The 20,362-nt window shown below is 43.1% G+C and overlaps 1 protein-coding gene across 3 annotated transcripts in view; it reads left to right on the forward strand.

Annotated features, from left to right (window-relative positions):
• The first annotated feature begins 12,397 nt into the window (after positions 1 to 12,397).
• DTX4 (deltex E3 ubiquitin ligase 4) overlaps positions 12,398 to 20,362 on the forward strand; it is a 34,673-nt gene continuing 26,708 nt past the window's right edge. Inside the window, exon 1 of one of the 3 annotated variants that reach the window (XM_070228743.1) lies at positions 12,398 to 12,451. Coding sequence is in view for 1 of the 3 variants with exons in the window: in XM_001915461.5 (XP_001915496.2) it covers positions 13,370 to 13,580 (211 nt within the window). In the remaining 2 variants the exon portion in view is untranslated. Of the gene's footprint in view, positions 12,452 to 12,833; positions 13,581 to 14,331; positions 14,511 to 20,362 lie in introns of those variants that run through there. The other 2 variants (XM_001915461.5, XM_023654102.2) reach the window with 2 other exon arrangements.

Consider the following 20,362-nt stretch of genomic DNA (forward strand, 5'->3'; position numbering starts at 1 on the left):
GTGGTGTGACAAAGGGGTGAAGAGAAAGAAGACCAGGAAGCCCATTAGTTTCCCTCCAGGCTGGAACCCATTTCAAAGCCAGCACCTCATTTGGATCCACCTCTCCCTCCTTTCTTACTCAGCAGCAGCCAAAATTTGTCCCCTGTTTGTCAGTCCCCAGATCTCTCCAGTCTCTTTACTTCCTCTACTAAACCTCTGGTTCCCTTCATTTCCTCCACTAAAACTTCTGGACTTTGTCCAGAATGCTCACTGCAAGGAAAGGTGTGGTAATCAATGAGCAGGGAAGGGACCAGGTGCAGGCACCTGGGAGCCCAAGATGTGAGGTGTCACAAAGGCCAAGCAGGGAAGGGGTGCTGTGTCTACTTAGAGGGATTCAGATTGAGAGGAGGATTGAACAAAGCCTAGTGCAGCCTGTGACCCTCAGGAGCTTGGCTTCCTTGAGGAAGAAGGAAGGATGTGTGCTCAGGAAGCAATCATACAATCATAATAATAATGGATCAGGGAGTAAGTTTGCATTGAGTGCCAGCCAGAAGGTTACAAGCTGAACTGCCAGAGAAATTGAGAGAAGGGAGAGGGAGTAGATGAGAAGGTGTGGGAAGGTGGATACCAGGAAATGAGACTCACCAGCAATTGCATTGATACACCCACTCCACAAATATTAATTTATGTGTTGAGCATCGTGTTACTGTTGGCGAGAGAGTGGAGAATAAGGTAATGTAGTCTTTTGCCACAATTTCCTTTTTTTCAACAGGTATCTACCAGTGCTACAGTATGATTGGATCTTCCCCTATGCAGTGCATCATTCCCTAAGAGGATGTCTCCTGGGCGAAAATTCAAATTCAGTGTGACCCTTGGAGTAACATATGAAGTATAAAACAGAACAAAATGAGTATCATTTCTCAGCCTGAATATTCTCATTATTTTCAGACTATATATTTGCAAATTTGCTTACTCCCTAAAATTAATTTGAACCCCCAAAATCAATACACATGGTGCTTTTGGTCATGTGCGATTGTGCACAGAGCAGCAAAAAACTGAGTTGCTTGATGCACACATTCCCAGCTGAGGTGGAACAAGACCATGCACTGGCGTTTTTAGCTCTTGTATTATAATTGTATCCTTTTCACTGTAAATTTAGCATCACATTTTTTGCATTTTTGTGCGTTTTTTGGGTGGTGATTTCGCTGTTGAAAATGACCTCCAAGCATAATACTGAAGTTCTGTCTAGAGTTCCTAAGCATATGAAGCCTATGATAAGCCTTATGAAGAAAATGCATGTGTTAAATGAGCTTCGTTCAGGCATTTTATAGCACTGTTGGCTGTGAGTTCAATGTTAATGAATCAGCAATATATGTTAAATAAGGGTTTTTTTTTAAAGCAAGAATACACATAAAACAAGGCTCCGCAATGACTGATCAATGAAAATGTTGTGACCAGAGGCTAATAAGAATGTAGCCCTGTGTTTCCCCAAAGAGCAATGGTTCAATATTCCATAATCCAGTGTTTCCAGTGACTTTATAGAATGAAACTACTGCAAGGAACAAGAATTAACAGTGTGCAGTACTCCCCCGTTATCACAGTTTTGCTTTCCAAGGTTTCAGTTACCTGCGGTCAACCTCGGTGTGAAAATATTAAATGGAAAAATCCAGAAATAAACAATTCGTAAGTTTTTAATTGCACGCTGTTCTGCATAGTATGATGAAATCTCATGCCATTCTGCTCCGATTCAACCACGGTGTGACTCATCTCTTTGTCCAAGGGATCCACACTCTATATATTACCCGCCTATTAGTCACTTAAGCTGCCTGGGCTCTCAGATCGACAGTCAGGTGTTGCAGCACTTGTGTTCAAGTCACCCTTATTTTACTCCATAATGTGCCCAAAGCACAGGAGTAGTGGTGCTGGCAATTCAGATTTCACCCTTTGAGTGAAGAGGTAAAAGTTCTTAACTTAAGGAAAGAAGAAAAACCTTATGCTGAGGTTGCTAAGATCTACGGTAACTATTATTACAGTGTATTATTATAATTGTTCTATTTTATCATTAGTTGTTGTTAATCTCCTACTGTGCCTAATTTAGAAAGTAAACTTTATTATAGGTATGTATGTATAGGAAAAAACATAATCTATATAGGGTTCAGTACCATCTGCAGTGTCAGGTATCCACTGGGAGTCTTGGAATGTATCCCCCTGTGGATAAGGAGGAACTACTGTATATCATTTCAAACATAGTTTATTATAGTGAAAGGATACAGATTAAGATCTTCAAAGGAGTGGGATTTATTCCAGGCATGCAAGGCTAGTTAAACATTCAAAATGTAGCAATGTAATGCATCACCTCTACAGGCTAAGGAAGAAAAATAATATGATCACATCAATAGATGAAGAAAAAGCATTTGACAAAATCCAACACCCATTTATAAAAACTCTCAGCAAAGTAGGAATAGAGGGGAAGTTCCTCAAGTTGTTAAAGAAGATCGACAAAAAACCTACAGCTGATATCATACTTCACAGTAAGAAACTAGATGCTTTCCGGCTAAGATCAGAAAGAAGACAAGGATGTCCACTCTCACCACTCCTATTTGATATCATACTGGATGCCCCAGCTAATACATAACACAAGAAAAGGAAGTAAAAGGGATACCAATTGGGAAGGAAGATATGAAACTAACTTTGTCCACAGATGGCATGATTGTCTATGTACTATGTAAAAGCTCCCAAAGAATCAACAGCAACAACAACAAAACCCTCATGGAACTAATAAGTGATTATAACAAGATTGCAAGGCACACAGTTAATACACAAAAGTCAATTGCTTTCTTATTTACTAGCAATGAACAATTGGAATTTGAAACTTAAAACATAACACCATTTTCATTCCATCCTCCAACAGTGAAATACTTAGGCATAAGTCATATAAAATATATACAAGATCAGCATGAGGAAAACTACAAAACCCTGGTGAAAGAAATCAAAGAAAATCTAAATAAATAGAGAGATGTTCCATGTACGTGTCTGGGAAGACTCAATATTGTCAAGCTGTCAGCTCTTCCCACTTTGATCTATAATCAATGTAATCCCAATAAAAATCCCAGCAAGTTATCTTATGGATATTGACAAACTGATACTGAATTTCATGAGAAAAGGCGAAAAAACCCAGAATAACCAACACAATATGACGGAGAAGAACAAAGTTGGAGGACTGACGCTACCAGACTTCAAGACTTACTATAAAGCTGCGGTAATCAAGACAGCATGATATTGGTGAAAGAATAGACAAATAGATCAGTGGAAGAGAACAGAGAGCCCAGAAATAGACCCACATAAATATAGTCAACTGATCTTTGACAAAGGAGCAAAAGCAATACAATGGAGCAAACACAGTCTTTTCCACAAATAGGTCAAGAACAACTGGACATCCTTATGCAAAATTTTTAAAAAATGAATTTAGATACAGACTTTACACCTTTCACAAAAATTAACTCAAAATGGATCATAGACCTAAATGTAAAGCACAAAACTATACAATTCCAAGAAGACAACATAGGAGAATCTAAGTGACCTTGGGTTTGGTGATGTCTTCTTAGACACAACACAAAAACATGATATGTGAAAGAAAAAATTGTTATGTTGGATTTTGTTAAAATTAAAAACTTCCACACTGTGAAAGACACTGTCAAGACAGTGAAGGCTGCCCCATCCCCACTGCTGTGAGGTGCAGAGATAAGTGCTGAGCAAGGTCAGAGAAAGTCCATGTGAGCCTGACCACTGGGACACCAAAGCACTTCTTGCCACCCCTGGGCCCTGTGGGCCCTGCAGCACAGGCCAGATGGGGCAAACACCAGTTATTTTAAAAAAAGAGAGAGAAAGAAAGAAAAGACAAGCCATAGATTAATATAAAATATTGTGAAAAACACGTCTGATAAAGGAATGTTATCTAAAATATACAAAGAACTTTTAAAACTCAACAATAAGAAAACAAACAATTCAGTTAAAAAGATGGACCAAAGACCTGAACAGACATCTCACCAAAGACAGGTGGCAAATAAGCAGGTACAAAGATGCTTAATGTCATATGTTGTTAGAAGATTGCTATTTGAAACAATAATGAGATACTATTGCCTATGTTCTATGGGTTCTATGTCAAAACCCATAGAATGTACAACACCAAGAATGAACCCATGTAAAATATAACTTTAGTTGACAACAATGTATCAATATTAGCTCATTATTGTAGCAAATGTACCATAGTAACACAAGATGTTGATAATAGGGGAAACAGAGGCAATGGGGCACTGGGGGAACTCTATGTATTTTCTGCTAAATTTTTGTTTAAACCCAAGACTGCCACCCAAAATAAACTGCATAATTTAAAAAAGATCTGCAGAGGGAGAAACCATAGAATAAGACCCAGGAGAGAACGAGTGTGGAGCTTCCAGTTGTCCCTTTGCAGTGGAGTTGTGTGGTTAGCATTTATTTCTCCCAGTAAAGATGTATGACAACATGCATGGAGTATTGCCAACAAGGGAAGCTCACCCAAGTCTTTGTGTCTGGAGTTTTTATTAGTGGTTGATCATACAGACATGGCTGACCACCCGTGAGGCTGACCTTAGTCTCCAGCTCCTCCAGAAGTCAAGCTGATACTGTACGTCTCAAGGCCTCTATAATATATGGCATTGTTAGCTTTAACTATCTGTCGTGGCTCAAGGACCCAGGTAGACAAAGACACTCTTGTCAGGCAGGACATTCCAAAGGCTTAGAGGTTACCTCCCAGGAGTCAGGGGCAAAGGGCCAAACTTTTCTTTGGACAAGATTAATTCTTTTTTGCCCACAGGGCCTGAATTGCAACACAACTTCTCCCTGTGCCCAATTCTGCTTTTTTCCCCTTCCTTCCTTTCTGGGTGATGAGCCAAAGGATGCTCCTTTGTAAACATTCTGCCCACTAAGCTCTGTCTTAGAGTTGGCTTTCTGGAGAACCCTGCCTGCAACAGCTGATGCGATGGGACAATTGATCTGTAGTTTAGGTCCTAGACTTAACTCTGAAGAGATTTTATTCACCAGGTTTTGAGATTTATTCCAAACTTTCCACAGAAAAATCACACACCATGCACAAAAAGGGGAAGCAAAAGTTTTAAGTTGCTTTAAGAATTTTTAAATCTGTAAATTATTTATTTTTAGAATCCCAAAGACAATTAGGTTAATTTAGATACTCTGAAAAAGAAATAGTTTTCTAGTCAGAGGGGCTTTAGGAAAAGTTGAAGAAAGACAGCTGGCACCCAGTTTCAAGTGTTACATGCATCTGAGGAAAATCCCATAGGCCAGACAACTCCCTAAAAGGAGAAATTTGCCATTACTTTGGATGTAAACCTCAAGAAACACTACTTAAATAACTAACCAGTAGATTGTGATAAGCTGTGAATATATAGTGTAATACCTAGAGTAACCACCAAAAAAGCTATTCAAAGAGATACATTAAAAAACTATTTACAAATCAAAATAGAATCTTAAAAATGTGCAAGTAACCTGCAGAAGAAAGAGAACAGAGATCAAACAGTAGACCAAAACCAAAATGGTAGACTTAAGCCCTAACATATCAATAATTACATTAAATGTAAATGGTTTAAATATACCAATTAAAAGGCAGAGATTGGCAGAGAGGATTAAAACATAACCCAATTATAAACTGTCTACAAGAAATTCAGTTCAAATATAACATTATAGGCAGATTGAAAGTAAAAGGATGGATACTGCAGACATTAATAAAAGGAAAGCATAAATGCCTATCTTAATAATAGATAAAGTTGACTTCAGATGAAAGAAAATTACCAGAGACAGAGAGGGATATTATATAATGATAAAAGGATCAGTCCACCAAGAAAATGTAGCAATCCTAAATGTGCAAGCACAAAACAGCAAAGCGGCAAAGTAGACAAATCCACAACTACAGCTAAAGACTTCAACACATTTCTCTCAACAATTTATAGAACAACAATACATAAAATCAGCCTGAGTACAGAAGAACTACACAAAGTCATCAACCAATAGCATCTAATGAAAATTTATAGAACACTCCACCCAATAACGACAGATACACATTACTTTCAAGCACCCACAGAACATATGCAAAGATAGATCATATCCTGGGCTATAAAACAAACCACAACAATTTAAGATTTGAAGTCATACCAGGAGTGTACTCTGGCCACAGTAGACTCAAACTAAATCAGTAACAGAAAGACAACGGGAAAATCTCCAAACATTTAGATACTAAACAACACATGTAAATAATGTATGGGCCAAAGAGAAAATCTCAAGGGAAATGTAAAAATATATTGAGCTGAATGAAAGTGAAATAAAATATCAATTTTTGTGTGACACAGCTAAACAGTGCTAAGAGGGAAATTGATAGCACTAAGTGCTTGCATTAGAAGAGAGGAAAAATCTCAAATCAATGATCTAAGCTTACATCTCAAGAACCCAGAGAGAAAGAAAAGCAAAGTATGTGACTGAAGGAAGAAAATAATAAAGGTAAGACCAGAAATAAATAAAGAGCCGGTTCTTTGAAAAGGGCAATAAAATTGAAAAAACTCTAGCAAGTATGGCAGAGAGAGAAAACACGAATTACCAATATCAATATAAAATATGAAACAGAGGATATCATTACAGACCTCGAAGACATCAAAAGTATAAGGAAATGTGATGAACAACTCTTCACACACAAATTTGACAACTTATGTGAGATGGACCATTTCCTTGAAAAGTACACACTATCACAACTCATCTAATATGAAACAGATCAGTTGAATAGTCCTGCAACTGTTAAGGAAATTGACTTTGGAATCTAAAATCTTCTGGAAAAGAAATCTCCAGATCTAGATGATTTTCCAGGAGAATTCTACTAAACTTTTAAAGGCAAATTAATACCAATTCTGTATAATCTCTTCCAGAAAATAGGATAGGAAAGCACACTCCCCAACTCATTTTATGAAGCTAGTATTATCCGGATACCAAAACCATACAAAGACAGTACAGAGAGAGAAAGAGAGAGAGAGAGAGACAGAGAGAGAAAGAGAAAACTACAGACCAGTATCTTTCATAAATATAGACTCTAAAATTCTTAACAAGGTATTAGCAAATAGAATTTAGCAACTTCTTTTGTTTGCTGTTGATTCAATAGCAAGCAAAGTTTTAAAAGAATAACACACTATGACTAAGTAGGGCTTATTCCAGGGACGCAAATCTGGTTCAATATTTGAAAATCAATCAATGCAATCCACTGTGTTAACAGACTAAAGAAGAAATATCACATGATCTTATCAGTTGATGCAGAAAAAAGCATTTGATAAAACTCAATATCTGTTCATGATAGACAAAAAGACACAGAAAAACAGGAATAGAGAAGAATACACCTTCTTCAACTGGGTAAAGAACATTTAAAGTAAACACCTATAGCTTTTATCATATGTAATGATGAAAGACTGAATGCTCTCTCTCCAGGAACAAGGCAAGAATGCCCATTCTCACCATTGTATTCAATATGGTACTGGAAATTCTAAGAATTGCAATATGGCAAGAAAAGTAAATAAAAAGCTTGAAGATTAGGAAGGAAGAAATAAAATCCACAAAAGAATTCCTAGACCTACACCTGTACTCTTGCAACGTCACAAGATACTAGGTAAACACACAAAAATCTATTGTATTCCTATATAGTAATGAACATAAGGACTCTAAAATGAAAAATACAATTCTATTTATATTCACTCCAAAAGGATTGAAATATTTAGGCACATATTTAACAAAACATGTACTGGACAGGTGTGCTGAAAGCTACAAAACACTGATAAAAACAAATCAAAGATCTAAATGGATAAGCATATTGTATTCATAGATTTGAAGACTCAGCGTAGTAAAAAGATGTCAGTTCCCCCCAAATTGATATACAGCTTCAATACAGTCTCTATAAAAATTCCAGCATTTTTTCACATATAGACAAAATTATTCTAACATTTATATGGAAATCAAAGGAACTGGAATGGCTAAAACAATTTTGAAAAAGGAGAATAAAGTTGGAAGAACCAATCTACCCAATTTATAACAAGACATTGGACAGCCTATTAATCAACACTATGTGGTATTGGTGGAAGGATAGACACAGATCAATGGAACATAATAGAGAAACTAGAAATAGACCCACGTAAATATGCCCAACTGATTTTTTGACAAAGATGCAAAAGCAATTCAAATAAGGGGGAATGGCATTTTCAAGAAATGGTGCTGGGGCAATCAAATATCTATAGGCAAAAGAAAAAAAAAAGAAAAGAGAAGAGAGAAAAAAAGAAAAAACTCAATTTAAACCTCACATCCTACACAAAAATTAACTCGAAATGGATCATAGGTTTTAAATGTAAATTGAAAACTCTAAAACTTTTAGGAGAAAATATTCAAATCCTAGGGCTAGCCAAAGAGTTCTTAGAATTGACATGGAAAATAGAAACCATAAAAGTAAAATTGGATAAGTTGGATATTATCAAAACTTAAAATATTTGCTTTGTGAAAGACTCCATGAAAAGGATGAAAAGACAAACTATAGATCAAGAGAAAATATTTGCAAACCACATATGCATTAAAGGGTTATTATCTAGAATATATAAAGAACTCTCAAGCTTGAAAAATAACAAAGTTTTTTTAATGGCAAAAGGCACGAATAAACATTTCATCAAAGAGGATATACAGATGGCAAATTATCACACAGAGAGATGTTCAACATCATTAGCTGTTAGGGAAACACAAATTAAAAGCACAGTGAAATATCACTACACACTTATCAGAATGGCTAAAATAAAAAAAATATCGACATCAAGTTCTGGTGAGGAAGTAGACACGACATCGCTCATACCTGGCTGGTGAAAATGTAACATGGTCCAACCACTCTGGAAAACTGGCAGTTTCTTAAAAAACTAAACATATGACCTTGCAATTATACTCCTGGGCACTTATCACAAAGAAATGGAAACTTTATGTTCACATAAAAACCTATACATGAATGTTCATAGCAGCTTTATTCATAATAGCCCAAACTAGAAACAACTCTATGTCCTTAATGGGTGAACAATAAGACAAACTGGTACATTCATACCATGGGATATTATTTAGCAATAAAAAAGAACAAATTCTTGATACATACCACAATCTGCTTGACTCTTTACAGTATTATGCTTAGTGGAAAAAGCCAATCCCAAAAGGTTACATACTCAATGATGTCATTTACGTAACATTCTTGAATTGACAAAATTATAGATATGGAGAATGTATTAGTGATTTCCAGGGGTTAAGGACAGGATGGTAGGGTGGAGGATTAGATGTGGCTATAAAACGGCAACATCCAATGTGGTGAGGGAAATGTATATTGTATATATTTATATACAAAATGTGTAACATATGACATAATGATGTTGTATCAACAAAGGAGCAGAATTATACCTATTCTGTATCTTGACTGTGGCAATGTCAGTAGTGATATTGTATTATATATTCATGTATTATATAGTTTTGTAAGATGCTACCATTGGGTAACATGGAGGAAGAAGGTACATGGAATCTCTCTGTCTTATTTCTCACAAAGGCATGTGGACCTACAATTATTTCAAAATAAAAAACTTAATTAAAAAAAAAGGCAATGCAGCTTCTGTCTGGCTCTTTTTATTGGGTCACACTCATTTGGCACCCAACCTCTACACCGTGGAGAAGCCAATCAGCAACACAGACAGGCCGAGCATAGGTGCTTGAGCTTACTATAGCCTGGCTGACTTCCCGATGACAGCCAGCATCAATCACCAGACATGTGAATGAGCAAGACAGATTATTCTGACCCACAGCCATCCTTCAAGCTGCCTTGAGCCCCACGTGGAGCAGAGACTAGCTGTCCTCATCAAGCCCTCCCCGAACTGAACTGCACATTTGTGTGCAAAATAAGTGCTTATCGCTGTTTGCAGCCACCAATTGTAGGGTGGTTTATTTCATAGCTATAGGCAACTGGAAAAAAGAGTGACTTTTGTCTATGAACATTCTACAGAAAAAGAAGAAAATGGCTTTTTCATTGAACCTTGATATTAAGCAATGATGGCACTTTTTGAAGTATCAAATTATACCTTTGAAAATTCAGACTAGCTTCATTCCAATCAGTCAATTAGTATAGCCGCCATATTTCAAATTAGAAATTAGGCACATTTCGTTAAAGATTGTTATACCACTTATGGATGCGAACAGGTGACCATTTGGGGGATATACTTTGGATACTAAAATGAAATGTTTGAGGTTTTCAGGGGTTTATAGTACAAATTATTTGAAATTAGGATTGTTTTGGAAGATCTAAGAAATGTGTATACAAATATATTACTATTATTAACATATAATTGTAAATTAATATTGCCAAGTGGGTTATGAATGATGAATTATCATAGCTTATCAAAAATACACATAATCTTACAAGTGTAATCAATTACTAATGTCAAGTCATCTCTATATTCACTTCCTTTTGCAAATGAATCAGGATAGATACAAACCCTCTCATGTGTCATGGGCATTTTAGTTCTGCTGTAGCTGGCAGGTACAAGAAGACCAGATTCAAAATCAGGCTGGACATAGGTAGAGCCATTTTCTTCCTGCTTTGCATTCATCTTTCAAATATCCATTCATCTTTCAAATAGCCTCTCTAACATTTGGTAATAGTCCTCTTATCTGGTTTAGGCTTTTTTTCACCTGGGAATTTCTGGTTTAGCTCGTCAGATGTTGTTTTCACCTTGGTCCTTCCAACATCCTTTCATTTATTTATTTATTTATTTATTTATTGAAGAGGAAGTTTGGCCCTGAGCTAACATCTATGCCAATATTCCTCTCTTTTGTATGTGGGATGGCACCACAGCTCAGCTTGATGACCGGTGTGTAGGTCCATGCCAAAGATCCGAACTGGAGTGCGTGAACTTAACCACTACACCACCAGGCCAGTCCCCCGACATCCTTTTTAAATCTTTACTGATCGTTTCTGGATCTTTACCTACTCAGACCACAAGAAAGTTTACATTCTCTTACGCTTGGAATGAGGAGTCTTCATACTCTTGGTCTCACAATTGAAAGTAAAAATAGCTCAATAAAACTTTACATTACCTTTCTTCAATACTACTTTTGTTCCTCCTGAACACTCTATCCTTGTTTTCTTCCTTTTCTTCTTTCACAACGAGACACTTTAACATTGCTGGATACCCCTTACTGCACAACCTCTTTGTCATATAACTTGTGTTATGGAACCAGCAATTTTTTTTTGTTTTTTTGGTGCTCCACTAAGTTTTGGACACCAATTTCCCCTCTGGCTAAATATGTAACCTGGGGCAAAGTGCTCAAATTCCCTAAGCCTGGTCATTTGTAAAATGGGAATAATAATGGCTCTGGGTAGGATTAATTGAAGTATCCTTTATTTCTTTTTCTTTTGTCCTTCAGACCCTGAAACGTGGTGTTTTAATGAATAGTGTTGATTGAGTTGGATGTGGAGACTGGCCTTAAGGCAGAGGCTGACTGGAGATTCTGGACATCACACTGGGGAGATTTCTGGGCAAGGGCACCAGAAAGAACAAAGCTCAGAGGCAGCCTTGAGCTTGGTGCTTTTGGAGGCCTAAAGAAAAGCATATCTGATATTTTTCCTTTTGCTTTGTATTTAGAACTGTGAGGAGGGAGGCAAGCATAGAGGGATGGAAAAGATATGAAAAATACTAAGGATGGGAGAGATGGGAGAAAAGACAGCTGTAAATTAAGAGAGAGCAAGAAAGAAAGAGGGAAGAGAAATCTCCCAAAACAAAAAAAAGATTATGTAAGATTATGAAAGAAAACGGTTATTTTCAAAAGGATTCATAATCCCAGTCCCTAATGCATAACCTATTTTTATTTTTACATCTCCTATCTAGTTCTTGATCATATAAATTCATTGTTCTATGTGGCTGCAACCTTGGCAAAACAAGGTTCTGTTCTCTGGTAAGATTGACATGTAATCCTGATATCAATCTGCCCTTTTAGATAATTTTCCACATTAACTGTGATGACCAAAATATCCAAGTCTAGCTTGTGTCTGTCCTAGTGTGTCATTATTTTGGTCATAGGAACCCTGCAGAATAAATCAATTTAACACGTGCTTCTTGACTGTAGCAACGTTGAAGCAGGCCAGAAAAACCACATTTGCTCTTTACTTAGACGATATAAATCCATCATTCCCCAAATTACTGCATCCCTTTGGCCTGAGTCTCCTGAACAGAAATGGGAGTTGAGCAGTAAACGGTGTGTGCTATTGGCCTTGGCGCGTCGCTTTGAGCCAGCAGGGGGCGTTTGAGCTCCAGGGAGCCAGCCAGAGTAGTCAGGGGGCGTGGCTCTGCATCCTTGACGGACAGCTAAGGACGCGGGTGAAGATGAGGTAATAAGAGCTGGAGCAAGGAGGGCGTGGGGTTGTGGGCGCGTGTCTGTTCCACTGTGAATGTGTCAGTGCTTGCGTTAGCCGACGACACTGCGTGTCTCGGAGCTGGCGCTGCAGACACTGACCACACTGTATTAAAAAAAAGAAATTCCATTTCTGGGAGGGAGGCTGCAAAGTTGCGGCCAGGCGACAGCTGCAGTCCTGGGGCTGGGTCATGGCGGGTCGCTTTTCGGCGTCTAGGGACTGGGGAAACCCCCGTGGGCTAGGGTTTGCCCTAGCGCCACGCTTGGGAGGGGCGATTCTTTCTGGAAGCGAGTGAGCAGAGCCACAGGGAGGGGGAGCTCTCATCAAAGCGGCGACAGCATTTCGTGCGGCAAACGGGTTGGGAGGGTGGGGAGAGAGGGGAGGGAAACACAGCGTGCCATTCCGAGCGCAATCGCGCGGCGAGATCCCACCCTAGCGTCTGCAGAGCCCGAGGCGCAACTGGTGCGAGGGCTCGGTCCTCGCCTCGCCATTCCTTTTAGCTCGCGGCCGCCAGGCTCTGGCCGCGAGCCCGCCGAGAGGTTTTGCAAGGCGGACGCCTGTTTGCAGAGAGCCGGGTATTTGCATGAAGCGATTCGACCCCACGGATCAGCGGCAGCAGCGGCGGCAGCAGCGGACCCCGGCGGCGGCGGCGGCGACAGAGGCGAGCTGTCGGAGCCAGGCGGCCCCAGTCTCCTGGCCCCGGTGGATGCGCTGCTGGGGAGCGACCCATGGGCCGGAGCTGAGGCTGCCCGGGGCTTCGGGGCGCGGGGCGGGGGGCGCGGTCGAGGCCCGGAGGCGGCGGCGCAGGAGGAAGCGGAGGAGGGCGGGCGCGCCGAGCCCGGGAGGCAGGCAGCGCAGAGCCGCCGCCGCCGCCGCCTCAGCCCAGGGCTCGCCATGCTCCTGGCCTCGGCCGTGGTGGTCTGGGAATGGCTGAACGAGCACGGCCGCTGGCGCCCCTACAGCCCGGCCGTGAGCCACCACATCGAGGCGGTGGTCCGCGCCGGCCCCCGTGCCGGGGGCAGCGTGGTACTGGGTCAGGTGGACAGTCGTCTCGCGCCCTACATCATCGACCTGCAGTCCATGAACCAGTTCCGCCAGGACACGGGTGAGCTGGCTGCCCCTGCCCTGCCCGCGCCCACCTCCCCTCCCTGCCCTGAGATCTCCAGCCTAGCGAGCCCCCGCGGGCCTACCCAGTCGGCACGTCCGTGCAGTGGTGTCACCAAAAGGTATTCGGGCAGGGGGCGTTTTACTCCCCATGATCCTATTAAGATCCCGCCCGCAACGAACGTCCATGCTAGTAGCATCAATGTTCTGGTTATGCAAACCGAGCTTCTACCTAGCTCCTAAGAACCTCTCTTTTACACCCCTTTTTAAGTGCTTGATGGCCCCAAGTCACCCCATACACAAATTGTGGAGCTGCCCAGCCACAAGCGATCCCAGCCTCCAGAACAGGCTTCCTGCTCTCCTCTCACACATGGGTTGACCCTGCTTTGCCTCAGGCACCCTTGGGCCTGCCACATATCACCCTCGTCTAGTCTCCCACTGCCTGTGCCCCTCCAGTGTGAGATGCCTTCCCACAGCTGGGAAAGGAAGAAGGGAATCCCCGGAGGCTCTGGCTGTAGTCGAGTATGGGAAGGGCTGGGCCGCCCCGGGGAGTGGGGAGAGATGGGAGTTGGGGGGTTCCGGGGCATGAAACACCCTGGATGCTGTGGCATTGGCAAGTGCCGCTGCTTATGCACTCAAGTGCTGAAGCAACAGGCCAGAGCAGATGGAGAGAGGAGGGGGAGGCACCGGTTCCGGAATGCCTGGCAGGGAAGCCACTCCCTTTGTCCATGGAGGAGGAGGTGCATTCCTAAGGAGAAACTGTCCCCAAGCTTCCTCCTGAAACAGTTGCCTGTCAGGGATACCCTGACCTCCCAGAACACTAAACTGTCTTTTCATGAGAATCAAGTTGCCACTGTGGCCACTATAATCCCACTTCCCAGCTGACCAGCCTTTCCAGGTTGGAGCAAGGAAAGGAGCCTACAGGAAGAAGGTCAGGCTGGGGGGTCATTGGTGGAAAGGGCAGGGCAGGGCAGAGCTGCACCTCTGGTTGGCCCAGTGGGTCCAGGCTTAACTGAGGACCTGAGACAAGTCTATGTGTCCCTCATGGAGGTGGGGAGTTGTTTTTGGAATTCTGGCTAGACTTTCCTGAGCCTGTGACCCAGGAGTCTGGAGAGGCAGGTGTGTGGGGGGGAGGGACAAGAGAGGATGGCTGGGAGAGTCCCAGAGGGTCAGAGAACAGCTGTTTGAGCAGGATATCTCAGCCTCCTTGGAAAGCCCCCACATCCTGTGCACTAATTAGGATTGTCATGGGAAAGGGGTATCTTTCCACCCTCATGTCCCCATCTTGAGTCATAACTCCCAACAACCTCTTTGCCAAGGACTTTGCAAACGCTGGCTGAATGAGTAAAGCTTTCTGGGGAAAGGATTCTAGAAGGGTTACATCTGGAGGGGCTTAAACCTTGGTGGGAAAGGGAGACTGAGAGGAGGAGGGAATAAGGAGGAATGTGGGGAGATTGAGAAAGAAGATTAAGTGTGGCTGAGGGGGAGGGAGAGAATGTCATTGTACGATTTGGATAGAGGTTGTGGATAGAGGCGTGTGTCTGGAGAGGTGGGGAGCTGAGCCATGGAGATGGGACCAGGAAGACCAGCAGTTAAGATACCTGACAGGGAAGTCCAGCCCTGTTCAAAATAAACAGGCAGGTGTTAGCTTTTCTATCTCAGATTAAATGTCTGCAGCTGAAGAACCACCCTGGTGACATAAAGATCCCATCCCTGGTCCTATATTTGGGAAGGGAGAAAGTTTAATCAGTGCTTAGGGGTATCTAAGATGGACATAGTACCTAGAAAGGGTCCTAGCCTGAAGGGCCCTTTCTACAGAAGTGAAGTTTGGAGAAAACTGGGTTAAAGGACAGAAGCTACCTCTTCAAGGTCTGAACACTCTTCCCTGAGGATGAGCTGACCACTACATGGTGGTTAGCAATTTAGTCCAAGGCTGGGGCTCCTCAGATTTTAGCCTGGAGGCAGAGAGCTGGCCCGGGGTCATTTTAAAGGCTACCTTAGGGTATGTTTTACATTCTGGTCTTTCAGGCACAGGATTCAGACTGCTTAGGTTACATCCACTCATTCTAATGGTCAGTCGGTCAACATGTACTGAGTGGCTCCCTCTTCAGTGCCAGGCTCTGCGCTGAGTGCTGAAGGCACTGGGCTGAATTCCCAGGAATGCTGGGTCTGTCAGGGAGCTTGTCAAAGTAGAATAGGATCTCTGGGTTTCTGGGCCCGGAGCCCCCTCCTCTCCCTTCTTCACCAACAGACACACAGTTCCTCTCAATATAGCTCATTGATGAGGCCATAACGGGGTAGGAACTTTAAACCATGGGCTCCCAGGCAACCTCAGCCAAGCCCTGGCAATGTTTAATTAAATTACCCACCCTCCCCATGCCACAGTTTGAAGCTGGGAACCAGAAACATCCCCACAAACAAAGGAGAGCTGGAAGTCCCCTGCCCAGAGGCAATTCCTCTCTCTTTTGTTGCCTCCTCGATGTGGGGACATTTCCTGACATGGGAGCTTTGTTTTTTCAGAAGTTGCTTGCCCTGCTGCTGAGTGAGTCCTTGGACTCTCTGCTCCCCTGGGCTCTGACTTCATCCAGCCTGTCTCCAGGGAGATGGCCAGGAGGTAGCAGACACCCTCTGTCTTGCCTCTGTTTGCCCTGGGCCCTTCTCCTTCCCCAGACCGCTTCGGAGTCTGAGCTTATTTGCATTCTATGCAGGTCTCCTCTGGGCATTTTAAGATAGAGAATCTGGAAGCAGGAAGAAGATGGGACTTTGGCTGCTTCCAAGAGCCTTGGTTGGGTCCTCTCCACCTATGGTCCTTTACGTTGAGTGGGCTGACTTTTTTCTGTTGTAGGGCAGTGACTGGAGCGCTTTACTTCAGCATCACTATGTCTTCCAACGCACCTGATCACTGCCATCTCCAGGGCCCCAGCAGCGGGATGGGGGACGACCTGGGCTAGGAGTGGGCAAACATGACTCAGGCTCTCATCCCAGACTCACTGGCTTACTGTGTGACCTTAAGCAAGTCCCTTAACTGCTCAGATCTCATTTACCTCTGTAGAAAGAAAAGCAGCCTTAAGATTCCTTCTGCCTCCTTTCCTCCCATCCTGCAGATCAACAGGCGAATGGGTTTGGCCCCTGCACCAGTGATGATGGTGAGAGAGAAGGTTCTTTTCAGCTCCGAGTTTTCTGTGCAACTTTTGCTTCTTTTGTGTCTTTAATGAGGTGAGAGAGGTCAGACCGAGAGAGATTAAAGGGTTTGACAGATGCTGATTTTTAGGCACCCCCTGCCATACTCTGCCCTGTGTGAGCACGGGAGTGGAGGAGGCAGCCGTCATGATGATCACCGTATGGGGCATGCGCCAAGCACATGGCAGACATTATCCTGTTTAATTCTCACAGTAATCTTATGAAGGAACGAGTGTTCCTATTTTATAGGACAGGAAACAAGTTGAAAGAGATGAAGTTGTGCAAAGGTTTACAGTTAGTCAATGGCCGAGCTGGAATTCTAATTCAAGTGACCCGTGCTCTACTCCTTGATTCAGTGAACACTCATGGAGCACCTGCTTCCTGCAGGCACTGTTCCAGGCATGTGGGATATAGCAATAACAAAACATCGAAGTCTTTGCCCTCATGGAACATTCTAGTGGGAGTGAGGGGTGCTGGTAAAGGAGGCCTGGGCTATCTTGGGCACAGTGTGTGCTCCAACACAGGATTGCATAGGTGCAGGTGAAATGCCCTAGAGACCTCGAGGGATCATACCTGGAAGGCGTCTCCCATTTCCCAGGAGCCGAAGCATCTTGAGTGCTTTGGGATGCAGTGTCTGAGTTGCTAGAAAAAACTGATTTTCTTTTTCTTCCTCATTAGTCTGTGAACATCCTTTATCCCTATGCCATTAGACGCCTTTTCCTTGGGTCACTGCATGTTAGGACCAAATGGATTTCCTCAGATCATCTAGTTTATGGTCTGATTATAGAAAGGCCCAGGAATAGCCCATTCCAGATACAGGGGTCTCTGAAAATAATCAGAGAATGAAATCCCGCCATCTCTCTTGTCCCCAAACATTGGTTCTGAGGTCTGCCTCCTGTCTCTAAGTAACCCTCTTGGGCTGAACTGAACTCAGCATCTTTCCCTCCAAAAACCAGCTCTTCCTCTTGATACCCCTCTGCCTATTAAGGCACTACCACTTTACCACTTGTCCATGGCCAAAGCCTTGCGATTCTTTGACTCATTTCTGTCATTCTTAGTTGGGTACCCCTTACGTACGGGCATGTTGACCATGTGGCCCAGCAGTTGAAACGTTAGTGTGTATCATGAATGCTCAGTAGTTGTTCACATACAGATTCCCAAGCCCAGTCCCTGGAGATGCTGACCCTTAGGTCTAGAGGGCATTGCTGATCCATCTGCAGGAGATTCTGAAGCAGGTGATTCTGGAAACTCTCTTGCAAAGCATTCAGTTATTCATGGTCAAGTCCTGCTCATTTCCTCTCTGTGTGGTCCCTCCAGTCTGTTGCCTTTTTTTCTTTTCACTGCCAACACCCTCCTTACTTCTCACTTGGAACTAATGAACAGAGCAGCTCTGGTCTTGTCACTTCTCTGTGTCACAAACCTCACTGGCTCCTCATTGCTTACAAATAAAACCCATCACAACCTAGTATTCTAGACCATCTATGCCCTGGCTCTCACATACCTTTCCAGGATTATCTTCTTCTATGCCTTATATTTTCCTCTACTTCTGCCAAACAGATGTCGCTTTTATCCTCATGCATTACCTTAGAGTTCTTTGACACTCCCCCCCCCCAACTATTCAGACAGTCTGTTCTACTGAAATGCCCTTCCTTGCCATTTTTGCCTGTTGAAATTCTCCTATCATTCAGGTCCTATGCTGTTTGTCATCCATTTCATGAAATGTTCTCCAAATCATCATTACTTCATTTATATCTTTATAGTTGATATTTATTGAGCCCCTATGACATGCCAGGCACAGGGGATACAGCCATGAGCAAACACCCGGCTGCCCACTTTTGTGGGATTGGGAGTCCAGTGAGGGAGACAGACATTCATCAAATTAATCACACAAATAAATGTGTAACTGCACATCAAGATAAGTGCTATAAAAAAACAAGAATGGGAATTTGACCTGGTCAGGGCAGCCTAGAGAGGTTTCCTTAAGGAAATGAGCTGAAATATGAAGGGTGAGCAGCAAGAGGATGCCAGAGTGTTTTGAAAGAGGGACCAGCATTGTGAACAGGCCTAGAATCAAAGGAGCATGGTAATGGGGAAAGACTGAAGGAGGCCAGTGGCAGAAATATGGGCAGAGTGCATTAGGGTATGAAGGGGCCACAGAGGTTGGTGGGTGGAAGGGATTTTGGTTTTGACCTAATGGGGAGTTGTGGAAGGGATTTAATCACATGGGGATGTGGTCAGATTTTCTGCCAACATGCATTTTGTTGGCACCCTTCCTGTGCTTCTCGTGGCATATTATGCCTCGTAAAGAGTCATTCACACAGTACACTGTAAGCTACTCAAGGAGAGTCTGAATCTTTGTTTTCCTCATAGCAGCTAGTGGGTACTCAGCAATATGTGATGCGTGATTAAATTTATCACAGCCTGTTTATGGAGCCCTCATCACTGCCAGACACTGCATTAGGGTCTGGAGTGCAAAGAACTGTACAGTGGCATCTCTGCCTCCACTGAAGGCACCGATATGAAGTGCCGAGACACTGGTACACATCAGGCACAAGCAGATGTGCATCTCAGACTTCCTAAGGGAGGGGCCTGGACTAGGAGAACATTTTAAGATATGGATGGCAAATGGCATGGGACTTGAATTATCATTCAAGGAGATGGCAACAGTACAAATGTCAAAGAAGGGCATTTCAGTAGAAGGGACCGGCAAATAGTAGGGGACTTGGACAGATAACCCTGAGGGAACGAGGATAAAAGAGGCATCTGGTCCTCAGGAGTGGAGGAAGATACAGGCATAGAGGAAGATAAGCCTGGAAACGTATGTGAGAGCCAGGGCGTAGCTCCCAGATGTTCTGGGGGACCTCTCAGGCATCTCTGGGATTGATGACTGTCATAAAAGATGTCTTTTAAGCACATTCTCTCTTCCTCCTCCTCGTTCTTTCTTTCTCTCTCTGCCTCTCACACATTGCATCCCCTGAACTAGACTTTCCTCATGACTTTTCCATCCTGCTTAGACATATAATTGAAAATAGATTACAAGGATAATCACCACATTTGATTGAGCCCTGTCATGTGGCAGGTGTTATTTTTGTGCCATATGTTCATTCCTTCATTTCACCCTCAAGTTCACCCTTTGAAGTAGCTATGGTCACCGAAACAGATGAGGACACTGAGGCTTCATCAAACAGCTGGAAGGGACTGAACCTCTGCTGTTGGACCCAAAGCCTGTGCTTTTTGTTCCCAGCAAGTGGGCTACTCAGGAAGGAAATGGAGGCCAACCGGGGAACTGTGGCCCACCCCCCTTCTTCCTCCTCCTCTGTCCTCCCATCCTGCTACCCCCATGTCGCCCAGCAGAACTCCTGGTTCTGAATAGGGGATTGTGCTGCTTCTGCCTCCAGCCTCTGAATGTTGATGTTTTGGGTCATTAAGGGGCCTGGAGATGGGGTGGGGGGTAGGTTATGACCCTTGGCAAAGGCCTGAATAGCCATTGTTCCTTTTCTTCCCCCCTTGAATGGGATTCTGTCCCCAGTCCTGGTGTCTCCCTTTGGTTGGAGGAGGGGGTGGGTCAGAGGCCAGCAAAGGGGAACCTTTTCCCACCACTTT

The sequence above is a fragment of the Equus caballus genome, chromosome 12, assembly GCF_041296265.1.
Source record: "Equus caballus isolate H_3958 breed thoroughbred chromosome 12, TB-T2T, whole genome shotgun sequence".
NCBI lineage: Eukaryota > Metazoa > Chordata > Mammalia > Perissodactyla > Equidae > Equus > Equus caballus.